We start from the raw sequence: 25,299 nt of genomic DNA, 5'->3' as shown, positions 1-25,299 counted from the left end.
CTCTCTCCTTGTCCAGGGAGTCAGAAGGAGGACCCCAACAGAAGAAGTAAGGACAGAGGACAGGAGGGGCTGTAGGCCCCCAAGGCAGGAGCAGGAGGAGTCTTTCATTTGTTTATGTGAGACTGCAGGCTTGGTTTGTGGGGCGGCCACTGTTGGACAGGAATGCCCAGATGGCATTGGAAAGCCATGGCAAGCTGATGGAGCTGGTGGGGGAGGGGCGGCAGGTTCCAGAGAGGAGACTGGACTCTGAGGCAGAGATAGGAGCACAGGGAGCTTGGTGGATCTGCACCAAGCCTGCTGCAGGACCTCGAGCACGAACAGTAGCAGGGACAAGGGCTCTGGAGGCACAAAGGCGGTGCCAGGCCCAAGCGAGCCAGCAGCCTGCAGAGACTGGCATGGAACCTGGGTGTGAGGAGGAGGGGCCGTGGGCTGAGGGAGAGGCGTGAGCTTCTGGATCTCACCAATCCCATGGGAGAAGTAGCCGATATTGGTGAAGATGCTAGGGTAGGTGGGATGTCAGCAGTCCAAGCCCCAGCGGGCCAGCCCCACCAGAACCCCCAAACCAATGAGGTCACAGACAAGGCAACCCCCCGCCCCCCACCCCCGGAATCACCCTAGGAAGGATGGGGGACTTACTGTGAGCAACGGAGCTAGGTCAGAGGAGTCTCTGCCATCCACGGTCACTCAGGTGGACTGCTGTGAAGGTCCAAACACCGGCGTCCCGTGGAAGACCAGCCTGTTTAAGTCATGCAGGCAGGCACTGGCATCATGTTTTAGGAAGCTCCTGACTGACCCTCAGGACAATCACAGGTTTCAATCTATCAGCATGCCTGGAGAAGCCCTGGATGTCCAGAACAAGGCACTGTCCAAGGCCGAGAAGGGGCCGCTGCACCAGCAGGGCCCAAGAGAGCTGGTCTGGGAGTGGAGCCTGGCCAGCTAAGGCCCCTGCAGACCTCAGCTCTTGCAAGACCCTGGGCTGCACCAGCACACCCCTAACCTGGACCCTCTTCATTTCTCATTCCTTTAGGCATCTGGTTTTCTCTCAGTTTCTTGGTTGAGCCTTTTCAGAAGATGCCCATCCCCAGGCCAGGCGGGGGCAAGCCGGTATTGCTCAGGGAGTCGGCAGGGGTTAGAAAGAAAGCTGCTGGGACTTAGAAGAGTGAATGCTCTCGGGGCAGGGCCATCTGGTTGGAAATCTCCTCGTGTCATCAGCCAAAGGGAGGGTCTGGACCTTGTGGCTGGGGTAGAAGGGCAGGGGACATTGCCAGTTTCCAGTGCACCACAACAGGGAGTCCTGGAATAGAGTTTATGAAGAAAGAGCAAAAGGAGAGTGGTGTCAAGATACAGGAAGCACAGAGGGCCCCAAGCAAGTTGAGCCCACACAGGCCCACAGCAAGACATATTATAAAAAAATGGCCAAGGTTAAACATAAAGAGAGGGTTCGAAAGGCAGCAAGAGCAAAGCAAAGCATTCATTATAAGGGAACCCCAATAAGGCTATCTGCTGATTTCTCTACAGAAACACTGCAGGCCAGAAGGGAGTGGCAAGATACATTTAAAGCACTGAAAGGAAAAAAAATCTGCCACCTACAATACTCTATCCAGCAAGAATATCATTTAAAATAGAAGGGGAAATGAAGAATTTCTCCAACAAACAAAAGCTGAAGGAGTACAGCAATACAAAACCCACTCTAAAAGAAATACTGAAAGGGCTTCTCCAATTAAAAAAAAAAAAAAAAAACACGAAGAACTTGGATGGAGGAAACCACAATTGGAAAGCAGTGACTTAAAGAAGCCAGCATACAGATCTAAACATGAAGACTTAGGAAAAAAAAGAAAAAAGAAAAAACAAAAAGTCATCCAAATCATACGGAGTGGGCAAGGAAGGAAAAAAATTAGATTCTTTTTCTTATTTCAATGACGTATTTGTTCCTATATGACTATCAGGCTACAGTGAGCAGATATAGGAAGGGGTTAACATAGTAAAGAAAGAAAAAGAGGGCAAGCATAAATCAAAAGCGAACACTACATTCAAAAAACTGAAAAGAAAAGGACTCAGGCATAAAATAAATGGAAACCATCCAACCAAAGGAAAAGAAAAGAAGAAAAGAGAAACACAGAATCATCTGGAAATCAAGGCTTAAAATGGCAAGAAATAAACATCTATCAATAACCACCTGAAATCTTAATGGACCGAATGCTCCCATCAAAAGACACAGGGTGGCAGATTGGGCACAAAAGCAAAAACCTTCAATCTGCTGCCTAACAAAACTCATCCGAGGGCAAAGGACACACGTAGATTGAAAGGGAGGGGATGCGAAAAGATATTTCATGCCAATGGACAAGACAGGAAATCGGGAGTAGCAATGCTCACATCCAACAAAATCGCCTTTAAAACGAAGGCCATCAAGAAAGACAGAGAAGGACACTATTTCGTGGTTAGAGGATCCACTCAAGAAGAGGATATTACACACTTATCCCTGGAATCTAATGTATGGCACAAATGAACCTTTCCACAGAAAAGAAACTCATGGACTTGGAGAACAGACTCGTGGTTGCCTAGGGCGAGGGGGAGGCGGGGAGGGAGTGGGGTGGATGGGTGGATGGGAGCTTGGGGTTAATACATGCAAGCCATTGCCTTTGGAATGGATTAGCAATGAGATCCTGCTGTGTAGCACTGAGAACTATGTCTAATCACTTATGACGGAGCATGATAATGGCAGAAAAAAGAATGTATACATGTATGTGTAACTGGGTCACAATGCTGTACGGTAGAAAAAACATTGTATGGGGGAAATAACAATTAAAAAACACTCAACAAACACCACACTAAAGACAGTCATCAAGCCACAGGAGAAGAGAACAAGAGAGGAGGGGAAAAGACCAACAAAACCCAACCTGACACAGCTAATAAAACGGCAATAAGAATGTACAAATCAATAACGACCTTCAATGTAAGTGGACGAAATGCCCCGACCAAAAGACATAGACTGGCTGAATGGATACCAAAAGAAGACTCATCTCTCTCTCTCTCTCTCTCTCTCTCTCTCTCTCTCTCTGTATGTGTGTGTAGATATAGGTATAGATGTATAGGTATAGGTATAGATGTATAGGTATAGGTATAGATGTATAGGTATAGATGTATAGGTATAGATGTATAGGTATAGATAGATGGGTAAACTGATAGATAGATATGCTGTCTTCAAGAGGCCCAGTTCAGGTTTAGGGACAGATACAACTTGGAAGTGAGAGGATGGAAGAAAATATTCCTTGGATGAAAGCGGGAAGTAAAAGAAAGTTGGAGTAGAAATACTGACAGCAGACAAAAGAGGCCTTAAAATGAAGAATGTTAATAAGAGGCAAAGAAGGTCATTACGTAACGATCAAAGGATCAATCCAAGGAGAGGAGATAGGAATTGGAAACCTATATGCACCCAATACAGGATCACCTCAATATATAAGGCAACTGCTGCAACCTTAAAAGGAGAAATGGACACCAACACAATCATGGCAGGGGGCTTTCACACCTGACTCACATCAATGCACGGATCTTCCAGACATAAAGTCAACAAGGGAACCCAGGCCTCAAATAATGCATTAGACCAAATGGACTTAAGCCATATGTAGAGCGCTTTCCATCCAAACGAAGCTGGATACACACTCTTCTCAAGGGCACACCGAACATCCTCTAGCACAGATCCCATTCCGAGTCACAAATCAAGCCGCTGTAAATTGAAGAAAATTGAAATCCTATCCCACATCTTTCATGAACACCATTTGCTATGAGGCTAGACATCAACAACAACGAAAAAAATGGCAAAAAACACCAACACGTGGAAACTCAACAACATGCTACTAGACAACCAATGGAGCACTGAAGAAACCAAAGAGGAAGTTTAAAAATACCTAGAAGCAAGTGACAACCAAGACATAACAATCCAAAAACCTATGGGATGCAGCAAAGGCAGATCAAAGAGGGACGTTTACAACAACACAAGCCTACCTCAGGAAACAAGGAAACTCTCCAACAAACAACCTAACATTACACCCAAAGCAACGAGAGAAAGACAAGCAGAAGGGAAGACATCCTAGAGATCAGAGCAGAAATGAAAGAGCAACAAAGAAAACCATAGGAAAGATCAATGCATCTACAACTGGTCTTTGAAAAGATCCACAATATGGATAAACCCTTAGCCAGACTCATCAAGAAAAAAAGAGAGGACTCAAATCAATAAAGTTCAAAATGAACACCAGACTCCAATGGACATCCCAGAATACAGAGGATCAGAAGAGACCACTAAAAGCAACCATATGACATCCCAGAAGAAATGGACAAATTCTTAGCAAAGTGCAATCTTCCAAGACTAAACTCAGATGAGACAGAGAAGATAACTGGACTGATACCAAGAACTGAAAATGACATTGTGATGAAAAAACTTCCAGCAGGAATTCCCGTGGTGGCTAAACTGTGATGAACCTGACCAGTATACAAGAGAATGCACGTTCAATCCCTGGAATTGCTCAGTGGGTTAGGGACCCAGGATTGCCATCAGATAGGGTGCAGGTCACAGACGCAGCTCGGATCTGGCATTGCTGTGGCTCTGGCTGGCAGCTGCAGCTGCAGCTCCAATTCCGCCATAGCCAGGGTATTTCCATATGCCATGGGTATGCCCTAAAAAGACAAGAAAAGGCCAACCCCCCGACTCCCCCAGTTTCCCCACAAACAACCTGAGGTCTTCACATATACGTACCCAACAGGGGCCTGGATACAAACACCGACCAGTTGTACACATTCAATACTACGTATACAGGCTCACCAAACCCAGCAAGTACACCGTTGTCTCACACACAGCCCATAGGCAAGGCCACAGCCCTACAGTACTTCTAGTCCAGGATTCGAGAACACGCACATCGCCTATATGATTTCTTGATTCCCAAACACACAGGCCTACCTCTGTCGTCCCTCAGAATACATACTACACAGGCCCCAGGGAGTCAGATGCGCACACAGCCACAACTGGCCCACACTTGCTGATACACATGTACAATTCTCAAACACCTATGGACACGCACATGCAAATATTCCCAACCCTTGAACGTGCAGATGCCCCAAACACTAGACATTGTGCCACCTCTCCAAAACACAACCACCCTGCTCCTCCCCCAACATAGAAACAAAAGGACACTGCACCTGTGTGTGTGTGTGTGTGTGTGTGTCAAATGCACAGGCATTTCAGCCCTCACCCTCAATGTAGACACACAATCTCTTCGTACCTAGTACCTGTACAAACACCTCAGCATTCTGCAAAGGAACAACCGTGGCACACTCCCAACACCTCCACACCATATGAACAAAACTTGGTCATTCATGCACCTGGTGATAGACACACAAACAAGTATACACACGTGAGACACATGGACCTATCGCCAGCAAGCCTCATAGGAAATGACTTGCATATATCAAACGATACTAGGAGCCAGCTCATCCATCTGCAACTCCTAACAAATAACCATAGCACATATTTCTCACACCTAGAAATGCACGTCTCCAACGCCCCTGCATAAACAGAGAACCTCATCTCTCCGTCAGAAGCACACATACCCACTTCCCCACATAGATAAGCCTAACATGTCCCTCCCGAAAACTACAATTGCATAGCCCCAGCAAATATGCCTCCAAGTGCCCATGCCCCTTGAATACACGCCCAAACGCACCACACACACAACTCTCCAAAAGCCCCAAGCAGACCCACAATTACTCAGTACACGACACAACTGCAAACCTAGCACCCTGCACAGGAACGTCCTTTGTTCCAGATTCACATATAACACACTCTCTGCATGCCCATAACCCCACACTCCCCAAGGCTCACACCGCATGCCCTCTTCCAGCATGCAGAATCCAGAAGCATACCAACACAGCACACCTACCTACATAACATTCACCAGTCCCAGAAGATAGTCAGACTTGCCCTCTACACATCAAAAGACACACGCACACACAGCTCCTGAACATTTACTACACACAAAAGCAAAGAGCCAGACGACACGCCGTGAATACACAAATAATCATCCTAAACATAAGGATAGAGTAGGATCCTTAAAGAGCAGAAAACTCCCACTGGGGACGGACTAAAGACAAGGTTTAAAGGAGTCTTTGAAACTGTCTTAAGCTGATGGCCACTCAAGAAAAGTAACCCAGCAATGATTTACACGACTTGAAGGAAGACCAGATGCATCTAAGTGCCAGACACGCTCAAGACACAACCCCCAAGAGTTAAAGCTCAAGACAACAGATATGGAGATCGAGTCCTGCTGCATGAGGTCAGGGAGAGAACAGTCCTTGACAAGTAGCATCTCTGCACCTCACCAAGACAGAAATACAGGTGAAAGGGGACACGACTAGGTAAAAGAGGACAGCATATGGAAACCTGAGATGAATTACCCTATTTTATATGTTACCAAACTCCTGGGAATACACACAGACTTGAAAATAGCACTGTGACAGTCCAGTGCACACCATCCAGACAGGGCACAATGTGGAACTGAGGATGGAAGCCTTGCTATCCGCCCCCAAATGAGGAAATGAGGAAGAAGGCAGTCTTCTCCCTTCCCCACTGTTCCTTTGATTCCATGAATGTAGCTCTCTTGGTTCTCTCGGCTGCTCTGCTCCCTGGCCAGCTTACTTGCATCTCCCACGAGGGTCTAATGCTAATAAACTCACTCTTCACCTGGTGCTTTGCTTCATGCCAAATTCTTGCTGCAACGAAGCAGAAGAACCTGAGCTTCATCAAATCCTGACACCAGGTGGGGGGGTCTGACTGCAAAGACAGTGGGCTCGAGGTGTTCGTTTGTGGCGCAGAAGGTTAAGGATCCCGAGTTTTCACCGCAGTGGCCCAGATTGCTGCTGTGGCACTCCATCCTAGGACGGGGAAACTCCACATGTGGCAGATGCCACCAAAAAGAAGAAGTCTGTGTGCTCGAATCCTCTCTGAACCTGGGATCCTGGGTTCAAGTGCCAAGCTGAGGGGGAGGTAGATTCCAGTCCCACTCTCAGTTTTGGCTGGGGTCAAGTCCCAACCACGAAGTTTCACTACATGCCCAAATGTACAAATAAACAGATTGTACACCCAAGCGAATAGGCTCCCATACTTACCTAACATTGCCCTTGTGCATAGGCAGATAATCCTACCAAGTCCACCACGAGACACACAATCCCCACCTTCATGGGGGAAAACATCACAGGAAAAATATGCCCCTGAACACCAACTTACAAACACCTGAATGCCAGCTCCTGGAGTATGCCTCTGTCACATCTCGGCACCCTCCAGAGACAACACTCCCCCTTAAAAAGGCTCACAAAAACACAGGCATGATCGCCCCTTATACACACATATCCATAGACAAAACCCAACCAACCCTCACATCTGACGGATTACCGGATTCCCGACAACCAAGTAAACATGCACCAATCCCCTCTAGGCTTGCAGACCCACCATGAGTCACATCAGACTACAACTAGGTGGTCAGCACTACATTCAGCAAAGTTGCCCCCATCACTGACCCAAGCATGCCGTTTGAACATAAGTGCTGACTGATATTGTTTTGTGCAAAAGGAAGACACCAGTGAAACTAGGAGCATGGACGGTACATCTTCACTCCTTTGCCCGTGACCTGAGCTACTTCTTGCAAACTGCATGAGGGTTTTCAAATTGGAAATTCTTCCTTCTAGCATTCCCACTCTTTTTTTTTTTTAATATATATATATTTTTATTTTCCTGCTGTACAGCAAGGGGGTCAGGTTATCCTTACATGTATACACTACAATTACATTTTTCCCACCACCATTTCTTCTGTTGCAACATGAGTATCTAGACAAAGTTCTCAATGCTATTCAGCAGGATCTCCTTGTAAATCTACTCTAAGTTGTGTCTGATAAGCCCATAGCTTTCCCACTCTTTAGGACGGTGGGCGCACTGGAATGGCACATGTTTTAATCGCTCACACACTTTAGTCACCTGCCTCCGTAGGCCCCGCAATCCCTGAAGACTTCCAGCAGCCTGATCCACAGTGCTGCCAAAAGCTGTGGTGGAAACACTGCTCCGGACCTGAGCTCCATGCAGGCATGAACCCACTCGGAGGAGGGCCCAGATGTCCTGCAGCATGCACAAGAGTGCAGAGCGTTCACACCCAGTGGGTGAGGAGTCCCCATATTCCTTAGCAGGGCCCTCACAGAATGAATTCTAAAGGCCGCCACAACTGGCCCCGCCCCCAGGCGGCTCCCCTGTTGGGAAACCGCCCTCTGTGCTCCCTGGTGCGCTACTGGCTTCCCCAGCGGACCCACCTCAACAGACACTAGGAGCCGCTGGAGGACGGTAGTCTCTGTGCACGACGGCCCAGTCAGCAGTGGACACGTGCATGTGTGCAGGCAGGGGGCATGGGAAGAGCTGGCCCAGGAGCTCACTACCAGAGAGGAATGTAATGGAGGATTTGCATTTGCTCTCTTCTCCCTGGGAACTTCTGTGGCCATCTCTTCTTAAAACCTATCTCTTGGGAGATGAGCCCCCACGTTCACATTGCATATGTGAAACCCATGCATTTAGATAGGATCCGCATAAAAGAGTTTGGAGAGATCCAGCCTAAGCACAGAATCCTCAAATTGGGCCAAGTACATTCATGCCCTTCGGGCTGCAGTACCTTGGGTTTTGTATACTGTTTTTTTTCTTTTTTTCTTCTCTAGAAACAGAAGGTTCTTTTCCCTAGCAAATTGGATGGATCCATTAAAGAACCACTCTAGCAAGGAATTCTAGACCTGGGAAACTCTCTTCAGAGATGTTGCTCCTGTCGCCATGCCTAGAGAATTTTGCAAATGCATCTGTTCTACTCGAATGTTTATTCGTCATGTATTTCTTTAATACACGGAGGTTTTGCAACAAAGGTTGATGCACAGGTGTTTCCTTTGTAAGGTTTTGGTTATACTGGTGAGCTAAACTGGACCCTCTTGGCCAATCGCAACACAGCAGGTACTCTGGGAACAATATTACTCTCCCTCCCTACTTTTTGGACTACTTCATAGAGTTTCAGTTGACAATCCAACAAACAGTATGTAGGAGCAGATTCACCGTACTGACCTGACATTGTAATGCTCACCAAAGAAACCGGAACCATCTGATCCCTTTTCTGGTCAGCTGCAACATCAGAGCACTTCTTACTCAACAGGATACCGCTGAAGCCCCTTACATCTAACAACACGAAGAGCTCCCAAGGGCACAGACTTGAAAAGTCCACAAGACACAAACCTGGTATCTCTCGGGGCCTTTAAATTTCCATGCGGGAGTGGAAGATTCACTGTCTTCTGATGCTAGAGATCCATTTGCAGAGATGTTTCTCCTCAGTTTTCAATGCCTGCCCCAAAGCGCTCTGCAGGAACAATCAGAGGACATGGTCCAAAGGACGTTGAGATACCCACTTCCATGACTGGTTTCCCTAACTACAGTGTAGCTAATTAGATAATCTCTGCCTCTGGGATGTAGGGATGTAGGATTTTGATGTAGTATACAAAAAAAAAAAGAGAAAACAGAAAAAAGAATGAGTTTGTGTCATGGTGCAGTGCAACCAAATCTGACTAGGAACCATGAGGTTGCAGGTTCCATCCCTGGCCTGGCTCAGTGGGTTAAGGATCGGGTGTTGATGTGAGCTGTGGTGTAGGTTGCAGACATGGCTCGGATCTGGCATTGCTGTGGCTCTGGCATAGGCCAGGGGCCACAGCTCTGATTGGACCTCTAGCCTGGGAAGTGCCATGTGCCGAAGGTGCAGCCCTCAGAAGACAAAAGACAAAAAAAAAAAAAAAAAAGGAAAAAAGAAAAAGAAAAAAGACTGCAGAATCGGGAGCATTGTGTTTCCACAAGGCAATGTTTGTATCCGTGCCCCTGAGATGACTCATTCCAATATGACATCTGGGGAGGGAGTGGGGTGGGTTGGTAGATGCAAATGATTGCCTTTGGAATGGATTAGCAATGAGATCCTGCTGTGTAGCACTGGGAACTCTGCCTAGTCACTTATGATGGAGCATGTGCCTGTGAGAAAATAGAATGTGTACATGCATGCGTACCTGGGTCACCATGCTGTGCAGTAGAAAAAAAAAAAACTGTATTGGGGAAAAAAGAATTCAAAACCAAACAAAAAACCCCTCACACATACTACGTCTGAGCTATACGTGAGACTCTTGCAACTAATTGCGTGAATGGCTGAAGAAGGGGAGGAAGCAACAAGGACGCCCGCCCTTCTTGAATGCCTGGGTACAATGCTTGCCTCAGCAATCTTCTCATATGAAGTTCTTGTTTGAAAACCCTTGAAATGTTTCTTCATTATAAAAGCTCAGATACAGAGCAATACTCCCAAGGTGTTTATTTTTGCAATGCCCCATCAAGAGTTTCTTGATACAAAGCTCACCATGGCATTGCATGAAATACTCTCACCTCAGCTTCTCACCCTCTTTTGAGTCCATTTTCCTTTGCAAGGGGCAAGAAGCTTCTGAAGCACCCACACAAGTCTTTTTCTCAAGGTGGAACAGTCCTTGAAACCTCTCTTTCCTTCCCCAACACCCTAACATCAGGAGGAATTGTACTTCTGCCACAGCAGAGAGGGACTCTTGCCTCCCAAGAGATTTGGTTGCAGTCCTAGTAGGTTTCCAGCCCTCACCTCCCTTGACAAGTTCCTGAGTCCTCGCTTCTCACCACACAAAACACAAATACTCATTCCTATCGTTTGCATCGTGATAAGCTGACCTTAACTCCCAATGTGAAAATAAGATTCAGAGAACTTTGTTTCATTTGTGTTTCCGTTTTGCTGTGTAAGGGATGCTACCGTGAGTCCCATGCAGACAGGACCATAGGCAATGATGAGCCTCGATTCTAAAGAGCAAGGGCATGGGATGCAGACAGGAAATGCACCAGCTTTTAAGCAGGGCTTGCAGGCTAGGACGTCGACGGGAGTGGGTTTGTACACGTGGAGATTGGACATTGGTGGATAAAATGCTGGCACTGAGTCAAGGGCCACACCCACTTCACGGGCAGTGGATTTTTTAACACCTGCAAAAGCCAGCAGCTCCCACTGTGGCTCAGCAGACATCAACCTGCCCAGTATCCATGAGGATGCATGCTCGATCCCAGCCTCCTTCAGTAGAATAAGGATCCGGGGTTGCCGTGAGCTGCGCTGTAGGTCCCAGACACAGCTTGGATCCCACATTGCTCTGGCTGTGGCATAGGCCTGCAGTTGCAGGCCCGATGTGACTCCTAGCCTAGGAACTTCCATAGGCAGCAGGTGCGGCCCCAAAAGGAGAAAGCAATAAAAAGAAGGGAACCCCCCCGCCCCCCACATCTCTAGGACATCCCAGTTCTTTCACAGAAGGAAAGAGAAGATTTTGTCTTCTTGTCCCTTACTTCTGTCCTTAACCCCACGAAGCACAAACACTCAATAGTATACCCTGGCTCTTCCATTTCCATTTCATCCAAAGAGCCTGCAGATTTTGGGTCCCTTTGCCATTTCATTTTGGGTTGGACCAAAATGCACCTTTCAGTCTCTACTCCAAGCTCTCATCCTCTCAAGAACTGCCCACTCCTAATAGCCTAATATGTTACCCTTTTTGGCTAGTCTTGCCAGATACATGCAGATTCTGAGGGAAAGGTAAATTTCAGATAAGTAGGGAAAGTACTTGCAGTAAAGATATGTCCAAAATGTTGCACGGGACACAGTTCAGGCTAAATGCAGGCACTGTGTATGGGAAATGAAAAATTCAAATGGAGCTGGACATTTACTATTGTTATTGCCTGTCCTTGACCACTCTGCCCTTTCAGTACTTTGAATTTCAAGAGGATGTAGAAACTCCCGTGACAAAAACTAGTCCAGTAACAGAGGAGCCACGATATCAGTATGAAGGCAACCAAAGTAAAGATACTCAGATATACTGGGACATGATTTAATTTTCTGTTTTCCTTTTTTCCTTTTTTGCAAGATGAACTCTTTGATCTTATAATATGTTATGTTTTCCATTGTAGTTGATTTACAATGCTTTGTCTATTTTGGCTGTACAGCAAAAGGACCCTGTCATACAGACAGAGGTGTGTACATATATATATCTATACATAGATATGTATATATAGATATATATATGTATAAATATATAGATACATATATATAGATGTGTATATATATGTATTTATATTATACACATATAATCATTTTCTCACTATCCTGCAACATTTTCCATCACAAGTCCAAGATGCAGTTCCCTGCGCACATTTTAATTTTCAACCAGAGACAAAGCAATACTTCTTGAAAAGGCAAACGGATTGCATTCAATTTTCCTTGCCCAAACTGTCTCTGAAAAGATTTCAATGAAACAGGTAACACTGATTTCCGTTTGGAAAGAGGACTGAGTGGACAGGGGAAAGAGGTGGGGAGGAGGACTCAACACTGCATATTCTATTTTGCACAAGTGGATTGTGATCCCGGAGAAGGGATGACTTGTTGAAAATGTGACATTAAATCATTTAAAAGGTAAAACATACAGTACTTACCAGCAATGTCGTAATATGGGAAACAAGTCAGAGTGATCTCTGGTCTTGGACACGTGGGCTGTGCAACGGCTTTTTGGATGGACTGGGCCTTTCCAGCACACAGGAACGTGAGTAAGGTGGGTCCTGCTGGATGCTGGTTGCCACACAAGGACCGCTTCTTTAGGAAACATGGACATACACCAATCACAAATGGTGGGTCTGCTGAGAGAAGCCAAATTTTAAACATTGTGTTCCAGGCGGCCATGAATACCCAAGTGTTTATCAGACGATAAATGGCGAATTTTGTTCAGAAAGTCTAGCCTCTGGGGATGTAAGTCAAGAGCCAGGACGGAAGCAGAGCGGGTTGAGGGACAACAACTAGGTTGATGGATAAAGAAGTGAAAGGGAACATCCAGACAAACCTTGGTGCTGTGACTCTGAAAACCAACCCATACATTGCCCAAAGAGGCGCTCAACAATTGTCTGGCCACTGCATAAGGCGGAAGAAACGTCTGGTTCTTGCCTACCTGCAGAGGCCAGCATGGAATGGTACCCCACCCCCACCCAGGCTCACCTGCCCTCGGCCCCTCCCCCACTGCAGAATGTCTCGAGGCCCACGTTCTACTGTTGAGATTCAAACTTGGGCTCCTTTACTTGCATCCTGAGCGTCTGCTGGAGCAGGTCACTCGCTGGGTCCTGCCCTTGACTGTTCACGTTGAGGCCGCCAGCCCGTGGTGGTCCGGGCCCACGCCTGTGGGAATGGCTTCAGGAGGAGGTAAGCCTCTAGACGGGGGCTGTTTTCTGAGAGAAAGTGCCTCCCTCAAATCCCTGGGTTTCCGTTGGGACCCTTCACTGTGGACACGGAGTTGGACTGAAGGAGAGGAAGGAGAGAGCACTACACCCCAGGGACATCTCACCCGGGGAGCCTGGGGACCTGCAGAAACCTGAGCCTGTCCTGGGGAGGACAACAGCTTGGAGGCGGATAAAGAGGACTTGCTCTGGTTGGGGAGGCAGGATGGCAGCAGGCAGGTGGCAGTTTCTAGAAGGGAGACAAGCCGCTTGGAACGTGTGTGTAGCCAGTGTCCTGTTGCTGGCACCGGGAGGGTCACGGGGAAAGCCTAGCCCTGCCTCGAGGTCCTTAGGCATCTGAAGCTCGCCTCACCAGATCTCTCTAAGGGATTTGAGCTGGAGCATACTCTGTCTAATGGGGGCGTGGAATGAGAGGGTATAGTCAGAAAACGATTCAGTGCCAGGGGGTGTTGTCTGTGGCCACATGCTCATTAAAGTGTCCTCTCTGAGCTGGGCAGGATGTGACTCTCGCTGCCACCGCCCAGGACTTTTCCCTCCATCCAGCCCAGAACTCACTTCTCAGGTCAGGGAACTGTGGCCTTGGATGCCACAAGGGATGGGCAGCCATGTGACTTCACCCAAGCTAGGACTCGTGTTCCTGAGTTGTTCTGTATTGGTTTCCCTTTTGTGGAAATACATCTCTTCAGACATTGCTCATCGTGTCAGGTATCTCACGGCAGAAGCTGAGGCCTGACTTTGAGATGAAGAGTGTGTTCCTATTTCAAGTCACTACTTCAAGGGCATGGACCACATGAGGAGAGTTGTTGGTTCAGGTGGAATGCCTATGAAGGCGGCTTCCTTTGTAATGCGGGGGCGGGGGGGGGGCGGCGGGTGGCAGGGGGAAGCGGTGTAGCGCAGAAGCAGGAAGATGATCTAGTCTGCTACTCTGAAACCTCCTAGGACACCTGTGGAGACTAATTAGGTGCATCGTGGTATGTACCCTCCTTCTCCTGGACAGACAGTTTTCTCACAATGGCACCTGACTCCTGCCTGATTCTCAGTTTGTCTTCACTTTCCATTATTGGGAGCTGGAAGGGGAAGGACCACAGGCAGCCTGTACTCCCATGACCCATGTAATGTGAGCCACCCTGGGCCCGTGCTCATCTTCTGCGGCCAACCCTGGATGGGCAATGACAGGAATGCAGGGGACACACACCTACTTCTCAGACTTCTCTCTGAGGAACAGAACTGCATGGTGGGAGTGATTCAGGGCCGTCGGGATGGGGTGGCACAACTTAGCCGCTGTGAAGTGTCCACTCTGAGTGGTTCTGAGAGGCAGGTGCATGCTTGGTGGGGGTGTTCTGTGTTTGTCTAAGGTTTCTGTGTGCAGACTGATCTTCTCAGCCTTTGAGATTTGTTTTGTGAGGTCAGGAAAGAAAGACCGAACAGATGTGTGCTGAGCATCGAGAAAGGAAGGGTTGAGGAGGAAGTGAGGCCCCAAGACTTTAGACAGTGCCGGTCCATCAAAGGCCTTACGGTGCCCGGAAGGACCTTGGAGAAGGCCCCTACCTGCTAGTGACCTTGCTGAGGGGCATGCTCAGAGTAGATGGCCTCTCAGGTCCAGGACGTGGGGACAGCCTGTGAGGGCGAGGTGCCAGGAAGCTCCTCCGGGAGGCTCTCCAATCACTGCTGCTGAGCTGAGCGCTTCTTGGTAGGCAGGGCCAGGGAACTTGGTGTGAGGCATCAAGGTCACCAGGGAAGTCATTCTCAACCGGAAGTCAGACCATGAAAGTCCCTCCAAGGCATCTGCACAACACACAGGTTCCTCTGTCCAAATGCCCTCTCCCGCTGAGGTGTACACTCTGAGTCCCCAGAGAGCTTCCGTCCAAGTTGCCCATTCTCCTCCTCCATTCCCCCCTTTCCTTTCTCTCCACAGCATCTCCACCGCTGGGCACGGATGTGGTCATGCACCCTGGGGCCTCACGGTCCTATCCTCCACTCACTCCTGGCTCCCAACCCCAGCCGGCTTGGGCGCAGCCCCTGCCACCGCCCATGGCCCCATTACTCCTGCCCGGCAGCACCCTGTTGCAGCCAGCTCACCCCGGGACACCTCGGGGGGCTCCTGCTGACCATGGCCCCATTGCCCCAGGGATTGGCAACATCACGGTCCCAGTCTGGTCAGGAGGGAGGTCAGCATCGCCCCACCAGACTCAGGCCTTTGGGCGTCCTCGGGCCCCACTCAATAGGAATGCTTCCAGGGCCCTCAGGGGGAGTGCCTTGTGTCCTGCCCCCCTTTGCATAGCAACCCCTGCAGGGGACAGTGTTGTGGCCGCCCCGGCTGTTGCAGCAGCTCGGGCTGGCAAGGGAGGGTTGGCCCCAGGCCTTCCTCCTCAAGCTGCACCACCAGCTGCCCAGATGGCCTTCATCCTGCCCCCAGGGAGCTCTGGGCCATGGCCACATGGCACCTCTGGGGCAGGCAGCCTGCATGCCTCCCAGCACAGGGGCCCTCGGGAGGACGCCTGTGACCATAGGAGCGTCTATCAGAACTTCCGACGCTGGCAGCGCTTCAAGTCCCTGGCCCGGAGCCACCTGCCCCAGAGCCCTGATGCGGAAGCTCTCTCCTGCTTTCTCATGTAAGTGATCTCTCAGGCCCTCATTAGCTCATCTGGAGCCTTCACATATAGAGGAACTTGGCATGGACTCCCCGCTTAGGTTTCCAGGGATCCTTCAACCTAGAAAGGAGGAGGAGGGTTGACAGCAGTGCCCATGCTATTGAGGAGGCATGTTTTCACTCCAGATGTGTCACACGTCCAGTCCATGACATCCTTTCCGTGCCTTAGCTCAGCTACCACCACCATGCGAGACCAGTTGTCTTACTTTCTGCAGTTCCATGGTAACATTTAGTGCAGAAGAGCAGCCCGAGAGGGTCCTGCTCTGATGTGAGGAGCCAAAGTTTGAATGGGACCTACTTCTCTGGTGCTACCTCCTTTCAACATGGACCTGGGCATGTGGCGGCCAGTGGGTATCACTTCAGATAAGGCTTAGGACATTCAGGCCCAGGACAGAGCTTTCTGCATGCCTGGTCCTTGTCCTGAAGAATTCCGGCTAGAAAGGGGAGGTGGTAGAGCTCTCCTAAGGGCAAGGGTCTATCCTCCTAGAGCTGTGAGCCTGGCAGGAACTTCCCTCCTAGCCCTGAGGTCCCTCAGAAAAGGGGGCCTAGGCCATCGAGTTCAGAGGACCGGGCAGAAGAATCTTTTGGGCTTCTCGGACCTGTTAGCAGGTAGCCTGGCACCTGCCTTCCCTCATTGATATTGCTGCATTTTATATGAGATGGCAGCCCCCCCCCCCCCCCGCCTGGCCACAGTGTCCCGGCTATAGCCAGGGAGTGGACAATCATCCTCTGGTGAGTGTGAGGCGGTGGCAACAGTCACCAGGAAGGCTTGTCTTTGCTCTCCAGACAGCCTCCTCTCACCCTCTTGAGCCTGGGTTTGACTGTGTTGGGACACATGGAGGCCTTGGGGCTGGGTGGGGTTGGGCAGTGGGGGCTGGGCTGTACCAGGAGACTGACCCTGAGGGCTTGCAGCCCAGTGCTTCGCACCCTGGCTCGCCTGAAGCCCACCATGACGCTGGAGGAGGGAATGCGGCGGGCCACGCAGGAATGGCAGCACACGAGCAACTTTGAGAGGATGCCCTTTTATGAAATGGCAGCAAAGTGAGTCAGTGTCCGGGGGCGTGGGCTACATGGTGGGGTGGGTGGTGGGTGATGGGGAGACCCCAGGGCAGGATCTGGCTGTGGTGGTGATAATCAGAGAGGATGCAAGAGGAGGCTGGCTCCTCACACCTATTGTTCCCTGAATCCCCGAATCCTATCACCCTCCGGAATCCCCTCTGCCACCTGGAGAGCTTGGCTCTTCCACCCTGCCTGTCCCAGGAGCTCTGCCCTACCCTGATGCTGACATGGGGAGGCCTCAGGATGGCCTTGGGAACCCTGGCAGCCCAGGAGGTGGCCACCTGCAGGCACAAGGGGCTGTGCAGGGGTGTGGTCTCCACCCGGCAGCCTGGCACCCCTTCATGCTGGGTGCCTGGCAGCCACTGACCTAGCATGTGGTATGCCTCTCCTCATCAACGGTGGCTGGAATGGGCAACTGGGCATCCTTGGGGAAGCCCATGGGTCTCTGGCCCTCCCTGTGATTTCTGCACGTGAACCCCCTAGTTTCTAAACAAAACCAAAGGAGCACCACGCAGAGGCAAGTGACACCGCTCCTCTAAGTTTAGTATCCCCTCTCCAGCCTGTGCTGGGCCCTGTCTCACGTGTGTTTTCCCGGACTCTCACGCCCCAGCCCCGGGTTCTGGGTTCAGGCAAAGGGCCCTGTGGGGACACACGCCTGACCAGGCCGCTGGCTGTCTCCATTGTTTGGCTCAGGCAAGGTCTGGGGGGCCATGAGCAGGGTCCCCCCAAACCACCATGGGTCCCCTAGGCCTGGTTCAACACAGTAACCTGGGTCTCTGCTGGGCCACGCCTTCCATCTCCAGGGCTGGCGAGGCAGGAGGTGGCCCAGATCTTGTACCTGCCCCAGAGCGGCTCCCTGCTGGGACAGCACCTCACAGGGCCCTGACAGCCCCAAGGACACCCTCTCCTCACCCCCTCAGTCCTGCTGCCCTGGGTGGGCTCCAGAGCCCAGGCCTTTTTCTCACTGTGGCCTGTCCCTCAACATCCCCCAGGTTCATGGAATTTGAGGCAGAGGATGAGATCCGGATGGAGAACTTGTCATGCACGAAGGGGGTGCAGGGCATGCCTCCTCCAGCTCCACCAAAGCCGGCTCCTCAGGAACCCACATCCCGCAAACTGGGCACTCGGCCAGTTAACCACCTTCCCACTGGAGGTCAAGGCAAAGGTACTAGGGGCCTAGGAATGGCCACTGTCCCCAGGCTGGGTCCTTTTCCCTCAAGGGGGCATTGACCTTTCAACAAGAACAGCCCCTGAGGGGGGTCTCAGCGGCCCTCTCTCCCTCTGGGGTATGAATGTGGCCCGTTTGGAAACTGATCACCCTCCTCCCTGTCTAAGGGGCCCCTGTGCAATCTGCCTAACATGTGTTGCTGGTGGGGAGACCCCTGGTCATTTGAGGTTCCACACATCCTCGCACATGACTTTTAGAGGGTCCTCCTTTTCTCTGGCCTCCCACCAAGCACGAGGCTCTGGCTGGCCCTGACCCCGCCCACACCCATGTCCATGGCCCCCCCACCCCCAACACTGCCCTCCCCTCTACCTGCTCCGGGGTCAGCTTCTGGGTGCTGGATCCCCTCACCTTCCCTTCCTCCTGCTCTGCCTCAGCCTGTGCTCCAAGGAAACACGGCCCCAGGGTCCAGCCCACACGCCCAAGGCCACGCAGATCCCGGCAGCCGCTGGAGAACAAGGCCCTCAAGGAGAGCCCCCCTGAGGCTGTGAGAGAGTGTGGGGACATCATGGAGGCACTGGTGGGTCCTGGGCCCTCAGCCACGGGGGAGTCAGATGCGGAATGTGGAGAGGAGGGAAATGACCTGGCGCAGGACGAGGACGGCACCTTCCCGGACCGGAACTCCTCAGCTACATTGACAAGCTGTGTTCCCAGGAGGACTTTGTCACCAAGGTGGGCTGGGCCTGCAGTCTGGGTCTATAGGATTCCAAGGAGAGGTCCTCTTGGCACCCTAGTTCTGGCTTTGGCCCAGGACAATGGGATTTATGCTCTGTTCCTTGATCCTGAGATCTGCGTGTGATCCTGGGTGTCTGAGTGTACCTATGTGCATAGGATGTGTATATGTGGATGTATATGTTTGCACATGTGTGTCCCTCTCTGTACGCCTTTGTGACTGTTTCTGTGCATGTGTGTTTGAGCTTTTGTGCACGTGTCTGCACGTGCAACTGCTTCTGAGTGTGTGTGTGTGTTTATGTGAGTGTAGACAATTCCCATGACAGTTTGAAAGCTCCCCCTTTGTGAAGGGACTCGGATCGGTCTCTGCTTTTCACTTTCCCCCACACGTCTTCCTGCCTCCCGGGTCCCTCCTGCCGAGGATGCTCACAGCCTCTTCCTTCTGTCCCAGGTGGAGGCGGTCATTCACCCCCGATTCCTGGCAGAATTGCTTTCCCCAGAACCAGAGCTGGATCTCTCGGCCCTGGCTGAGGAGCTGGAGCAGGAGGAAGGACTCTCCCCTGAAGAGGTGGCCGGGGGAGGGAGCGACACTCAGGGAGACTGGGGCAGGGGGGAGCCCAGGTGACCCAGGAAATCCAGGAGGCAAGGACCCAGGTCAGCCAGGGCAGAGGAGGGACCCAGAGCAGGAGGCCCTGAAGGCTCTGCCCCTCCCTCCCCTGACTGAGAGGCCCTGCACCAGGGAGGCCTGCCCAGGTGGGTGCAGGGCAGGATGAATGGAAGAGGAGGATGGGAGCCGGGGAGGGGGCAGGGACCCTCCTGGGGGGGAAGGTCCAGGAGGAAGGCAGGAGTGCCACAGGGTCTGTATCGGGATGTGAGTCCCATCTCACCTCCCCCTGCCCACAACCCCCGGCTCTCCCTGGAGGGTGCAGAGCGGTCACTGTCCACCTCCCTCCCGCCAGCTGGTGCAGAAACGAGCCCTGGCCTCGAAGGAGGAGGACGGGGTGCCGGCCACCCCCAATCACAGGGCACCCCAGCTGGACTCAAGCCCTTCCGAGTCTGCTGCCGGCCAAGATGCCCAGAGGAACGAGCAAGGCCCACAGCCCGGGCCAGAGATGAAACCTGTACACCCCAGATGGCTTTCCACGGCCATCTAAGGCACCGCCAGACAGACAGGGGCCTGTTCAGGCACAAAGGCCCTGTGCCCTCTCCAGGACATCAGGAGTCCCCTCAGTCTGGAACTGCACAGCCTTTCCTCGCCAGGGCACAAAGCGCTCGGGCCTCCTCAGGACCCAGGGCCAAAAAGGTTCTCAGGGAGGCCTCTCCGCCTAGCGGAGCCCCAGGGCCGGGTCAAGGGTTCAGTGAGGATGAGGAGGAGCTCCCCAGCCTGGCCTTCCTCTTGGGCCTTCACCACAGCCTGCTGCCCTGGGGGCGGCCACAGAGCCCTGTCCCTGCCTCGGGTCTTGTCTGCCCTGGGGGGCTGGGGCCCAGCAAGCTTCCAGGCCCCCTTTCCCCAGAGAATGGGCCTCAGCCAGGCCCCCCGGCAGCTGCCAAGTCTAGGAAGCGGGCTCTGTGTGGAGGCCCCGGCCGCTGCTGAGAAGCTGCCCAGGCCTAGGGCTGACCTGCGAGGCTCTGGGAGGCCCGCCCTGGCTCTGGGGCTGGTTGGCCCTTCAGAGCCCCAAACGAGCAGGTGTGACCCATCTGTCACAGGGAGGAGGAGGAAGTGGCACTGCAGCCAGGAGGGAACAGTGGGCCAGCCCAACAGGGCAGCCCCCATGGAAGCCTTGGGCTCCTCCAGGTCCCAGCAACCATCCTGGCTGACATAGGGGCGGGGAGGAAGGACAGAATGACCAGGGCCAGGAGGGGGGTGGGGTTGGGTGGGGTTAGGTGGTGGGGACTTGGGTCTGGGTGGTGTGGGTGGGCACAGTAGCTCCTTTGCCACAGGGTATGTAAAATATGGATAAAATAGTTTTGTTGTGAAATACACTTGGTCCACTGTCGTCCTGCATGTGTCTGTGTCCTCAGAGAGGGGTCCTCAGAGGACAGAGAGGGGACCCCAGAGGAACGAAGCATGTGTGAGATCCCAGGCAGTCTGGATCCACAGGTGAATCACTAAGCCTTTCCACCACAGAGACAAGGATGCCCAGGCAGCTCCTGGGAGTACACAGCTCTCAGTATCCCCAGGGACAGCCTCACCATCCCTGTCTCTCAAGCCTGCTGGGCTAGGGGGGCTTCTGGGGCATCTGTTCCGTTCTCTGCATCCCTGAACACTCTGGGGATGGAGAGCTGCTTTTGTACCATTCAGCCCTGGACACTCACCAGTTCTGAGAATGGAGGCTGGAGACAGCCCTTACCTTTAGGGAGTTTCTCTCTGCCTCTCTGAAGTGGCCAGATGACAGGCTGAGGTGATCCTCCACTCATCCAGGGTGTCCTGTGGGGGTGGCCTGGCCAGAGAGGAAAAGGCTTGGCTATAGGGATGGACTTTCTGCTTCACTGCCTTGTGGGTGGGTGGGGGGGCATCCTATCATCTCAGTGGCATTATTGCAATGTGCCAATTGGTGAGGCAGCTGCCTCTTAGTCCCAACGAGGACAAAAGGAAGGGGGAAGGAGTGACTGGAATTTCATGGCCACTTAATGGCTGGGGTGGAGTCTTACATCATGTGGAGCTCAGCGGTCCCAACCTCACCAGCCCACTGGCATCCACCCCCAGGTAGCTTTTGATACACGAAGACTTAGGACTTTAAATGACCAGTGATAATTTTCTGATTGTGGGGAAGAGGGTTAAGGATCTAGGCTTGTCCCTGCGAACTTCCATTTGCCACAAATGGCAGCCAAAAAAAAAAAAAATAAAATAAAATAAAATAAAAAACACCCCCACCACCAAAAAGTCTAGGATTAATGCTAAGGTGCAGGCACACTGGAAGTGAGGAATTCACTCACGTCTTCAATCCATGAAGAAATGAAATAGCAGGAGTTCCTGTCATGGCTCGGCTGTAAGGATCCTAACTTACTGGGTTAATGTTCTGGCATTGCTGTCAGCTGTGGTGTAGGTGTGAGACATGCCTCAGATCCTGTATTGCTGTGGCTGTGCCATAGGCCAGCCGCTGCAGCTCGATTCAACCCCTGGCCTGGAAAAAGCCCATAGGTCCCAATGCAGCCGAATCAAAAGGGAAAGAAAGAACGCAATAGAATTTGAAGACTGAAAGTTGTAGAGACCATAACCAAATAATTTTTAGGGAGATCCCATTATGGCTCAGCAGATGAAGAATCTGATTGGTATCCATGAGTGTGTGGGTTTGATCCCTGGCCTTGTTCAGCGGGTTAAAGAATCCAGGATTGCCACGAGCTGTGGTGTAGGTCCAGATGTGGCTTGGATCTGGCATTGCTGTGGCTGTAGCATAGCCAGCAGTGCCAGCTCTGATTCGACCCCTAGTCTGGGAACTTCCACATGCTGCAGGTGGGGCCCTACAATGACAATCAAAGAATCCATCCATCCATCCATGCATCCCTCCAATAAGGAAAGAGTGGTTTAATGGATGCTGCATTCACAGAATCACAGAAATGGCCACCATCCCTAGGGTGGGTAAAGGAGGCTCCCAATTTCAGGGGCTGGATTGGTGCAGCTTGTGTGAGACGGAGCCAGGGGCTGGACACCCTTTGTCTGTGATAGACACCAAGGGGAACTTACCCTCTGACACCAGGGAAAGGCTCATCTCCAAACTCCTCAAGGTGGAATCAAAGCATTGGCTGAAGAAACCCATTTGACTTAGGCTTTGGGCCCCTGGTCTGGGTTCTCCTTTCCAATGCCATGTGCCTCCAAGAACAAGGCAAAGAGTCACCTTTGTCCAAGTCACAGACAGCATACCTGAACTGTCCAGCTATTACAACTGTGCAGCCAATGTGCCTTGTTGGGAGGGCATTGTTGAGTGGTGGGCACGGGGCAGTGTGTTCCGTGCCCTCTGGCTCACAGGTGACCTCTTGCCAGATGCATCAGGAACCATGGTAGTTTCCCAGGCACTGCCTTCCTTCCTCAGATGGCAGGGATCCAAAGGGCTTGAAACGGGGAGCAGAGCACAGGGCCATCACCTATGGTCTCCTGACCCCTCTGCCCTGAGGGGGAGGAGCTTCCTTTTCACAGAAGCTATTGCTAGCACACCAGTCGTTGGGGAGTTCTTGGTCACCAACATTTTACTACTCAGCAGCATGCAGGAGCTATCAAGGATGGTCCATGGAAGGCGCTAAGAGTCTTGTGTTAGGGGCGACTTGCTTATTTCAAGAGGTGCTTCTAGTCAGTTGGGGTTAGGATGCCCTTTCTTTCAGGAAGTGCTTTGGATGATGGTTGAAAACGACAGGCTGGCAACCGCATGGGTTGGGCGGAAGCAACAGGGCGTGAGGAAAATGTTGCTTGCTGAAGAAGAGAGAGGGCAGGTCTGACTTGCTCAGACCACCGCCCTGCAGCTGGAAGCCTGGCCTTCCTCGGGACTTCACACGGTCACTGCCAATAGCCAGGGATTGTGGCTGTCGGAGGTGGGGAGTACCACCTAGTGTCTCCGCCATTGGCCTTCTGAGACCTTGGGCTGCGCCACAGCTCAGACCCGCCTTGGGCAGCAGGAGAGAGGCTGGAGCTTCACCCACCAGGCGTGCTGCTCCCCCAGCCAGGGACTGGGCCTGGGTCCTGCAGTCAGCCTTCTGGTTGTAGCCAGTGCCCACTTGGGACCAACGGCTTCTTGCTGCTCATGCCATGTAAAGCACCAGAGCGCTAGATCTGGGCCCCCTCCTGGACCCCTGGCTCTCTGCTTGCAAGCTGATCCAGAAAACAATGTGCAGGGGTGTCTGTGAACTGGCCCTGTTAGACACATCTTCAGAAGCCTGGCATTTATATGTTCAGGAAATTCCCTTATGGTTACAGTATAAGGGAAAAGGGCAGAGAACTACTCTGTAACATCATACTTGAAACATTCACACCAGTGACATTTGAAGAACCTATATAATACGAAACACATAGTCACTGCATTTCACTCCACCGTGTCCAAAGTGTACGCTGTCCATTGTATAACAATGAGAACGAGAAGAAAGTAAGCCTCCAGATATGTGGAATCGAGATGCACCCTTCGAAAGAATCCATGCTCAAAGGGACTCTCAAGGAAAACTTTGAAAACAAGTGGATCTGAAGGCAATGAACGTGCAGTACGTGACCGGTGTAGGATCCAGACAAACTCTTGTTAAGAGGGAAACAAGTGGCAATAAATGCTTATAGAACAGAAAAGACGAAACGTCTCCAATCAATAACCTAAGTTTTTCACACAGGAATCGGGAAAAAAACAATCACAAAATAATAAAACAAGTGCATGAACAAAGAAGGCAATGACAATACACTACATTCAGATGGAATGTATCCGGGGAATACTAGCTTGGTTTAATACGCAAAATCATCAACTTTATATGCTGTATTAGTACATTAATGAGGAAAACCTACATGGTCACAATGGCTTGTGCAGAAAAAGCATTTGACAAAGTTCAACACCCATTCATGTCAGAAACGCTCAGAAACTAGGAAGAGAAGGACACTACTTGAACCCAGTAAAGAACATCTAGACAAAATCTACACCAAGCCATACGTGATGGTGAAAGAACGAAAGTTTTGCTCCTAAATTCAAAACAGGTCAGAAAGTTTTTCTCCTTTGTCCTTTTCTACTTAGTACTGTAGGTACTAGCCGGGGCAGCACTGCAAGAAAGAGAAATAAAGACATGTGGATTAGAAAGGAAAAAATAACTCTCCATGCTCATGGATAGCATGGCTACCTCCACAGAAAGGCCCACCAAATCTCCAAGACACACTGAATAGATGGAGGCTACTTCATCAAATCTCAGTATACAAGATCGACACAAAAAACATTCATCATATGCTAAATACAAAAAAAAAAAATAATAATGTGGAGCCCAAACTACAAACACGATGCAATACCAAGATTTGCAAAAATCTTGAAGCGTTTGGTTCCATAGTTCATTCTATGACTGCACCCCACGGCATATGGGAGGTCCCAGGCAAGGGGTAAAACTGGAGCTACGGCTACCAGCCTACATCACAGCCACAGCAACACCGGGTCCAAGCAGCATGCGCAAACCACACTGCAGCTTGGGGCAACACTGGACCCTTATCCCACTGAGCCAGGTCAGGTGGAACCCACATCCGCTTGGACACTGTTTCACGTTCTTCTCACAAGCTGAGCCACAATGGGAAATCCGGGTATACTATTGGTGATAGAGGATCTGTGTGATAAAATGAAACAAGACCTACAACAATGGGGACATGTATTATACTCGTGGATG

General features: G+C 51.1%; 1 protein-coding gene across 1 annotated transcript; it reads left to right on the top strand.

Moving 5' to 3' along the window:
* Positions 1–826: 826 nt before the first annotated feature.
* LOC125119163 (NUT family member 2G-like) lies at positions 827–20,659 on the top strand (the record flags this gene model as incomplete). The annotated part of the gene is given in 12 exon segments (XM_047766012.1): positions 827–913; positions 13,285–13,331; positions 14,875–14,963; positions 15,282–15,500; positions 15,648–15,978; positions 16,929–17,057; positions 18,068–18,240; positions 18,678–18,902; positions 18,905–18,972; positions 19,424–19,540; positions 19,932–20,093; positions 20,487–20,659. Coding segments are annotated over 12 exon segments (1,820 nt in total), but the record flags the coding sequence as incomplete, so codon positions are not given.
* Positions 20,660–25,299: the final 4,640 nt, after the last annotated feature.

Source organism: Phacochoerus africanus, unplaced genomic scaffold, assembly GCF_016906955.1.
Source record: "Phacochoerus africanus isolate WHEZ1 unplaced genomic scaffold, ROS_Pafr_v1 Scaffold_165, whole genome shotgun sequence".
Lineage (NCBI taxonomy): Eukaryota > Metazoa > Chordata > Mammalia > Artiodactyla > Suidae > Phacochoerus > Phacochoerus africanus.
The sequence above is the reverse complement of the archived record's forward strand: the minus strand, read 5'-3'. Positions and strand labels throughout refer to the sequence as shown.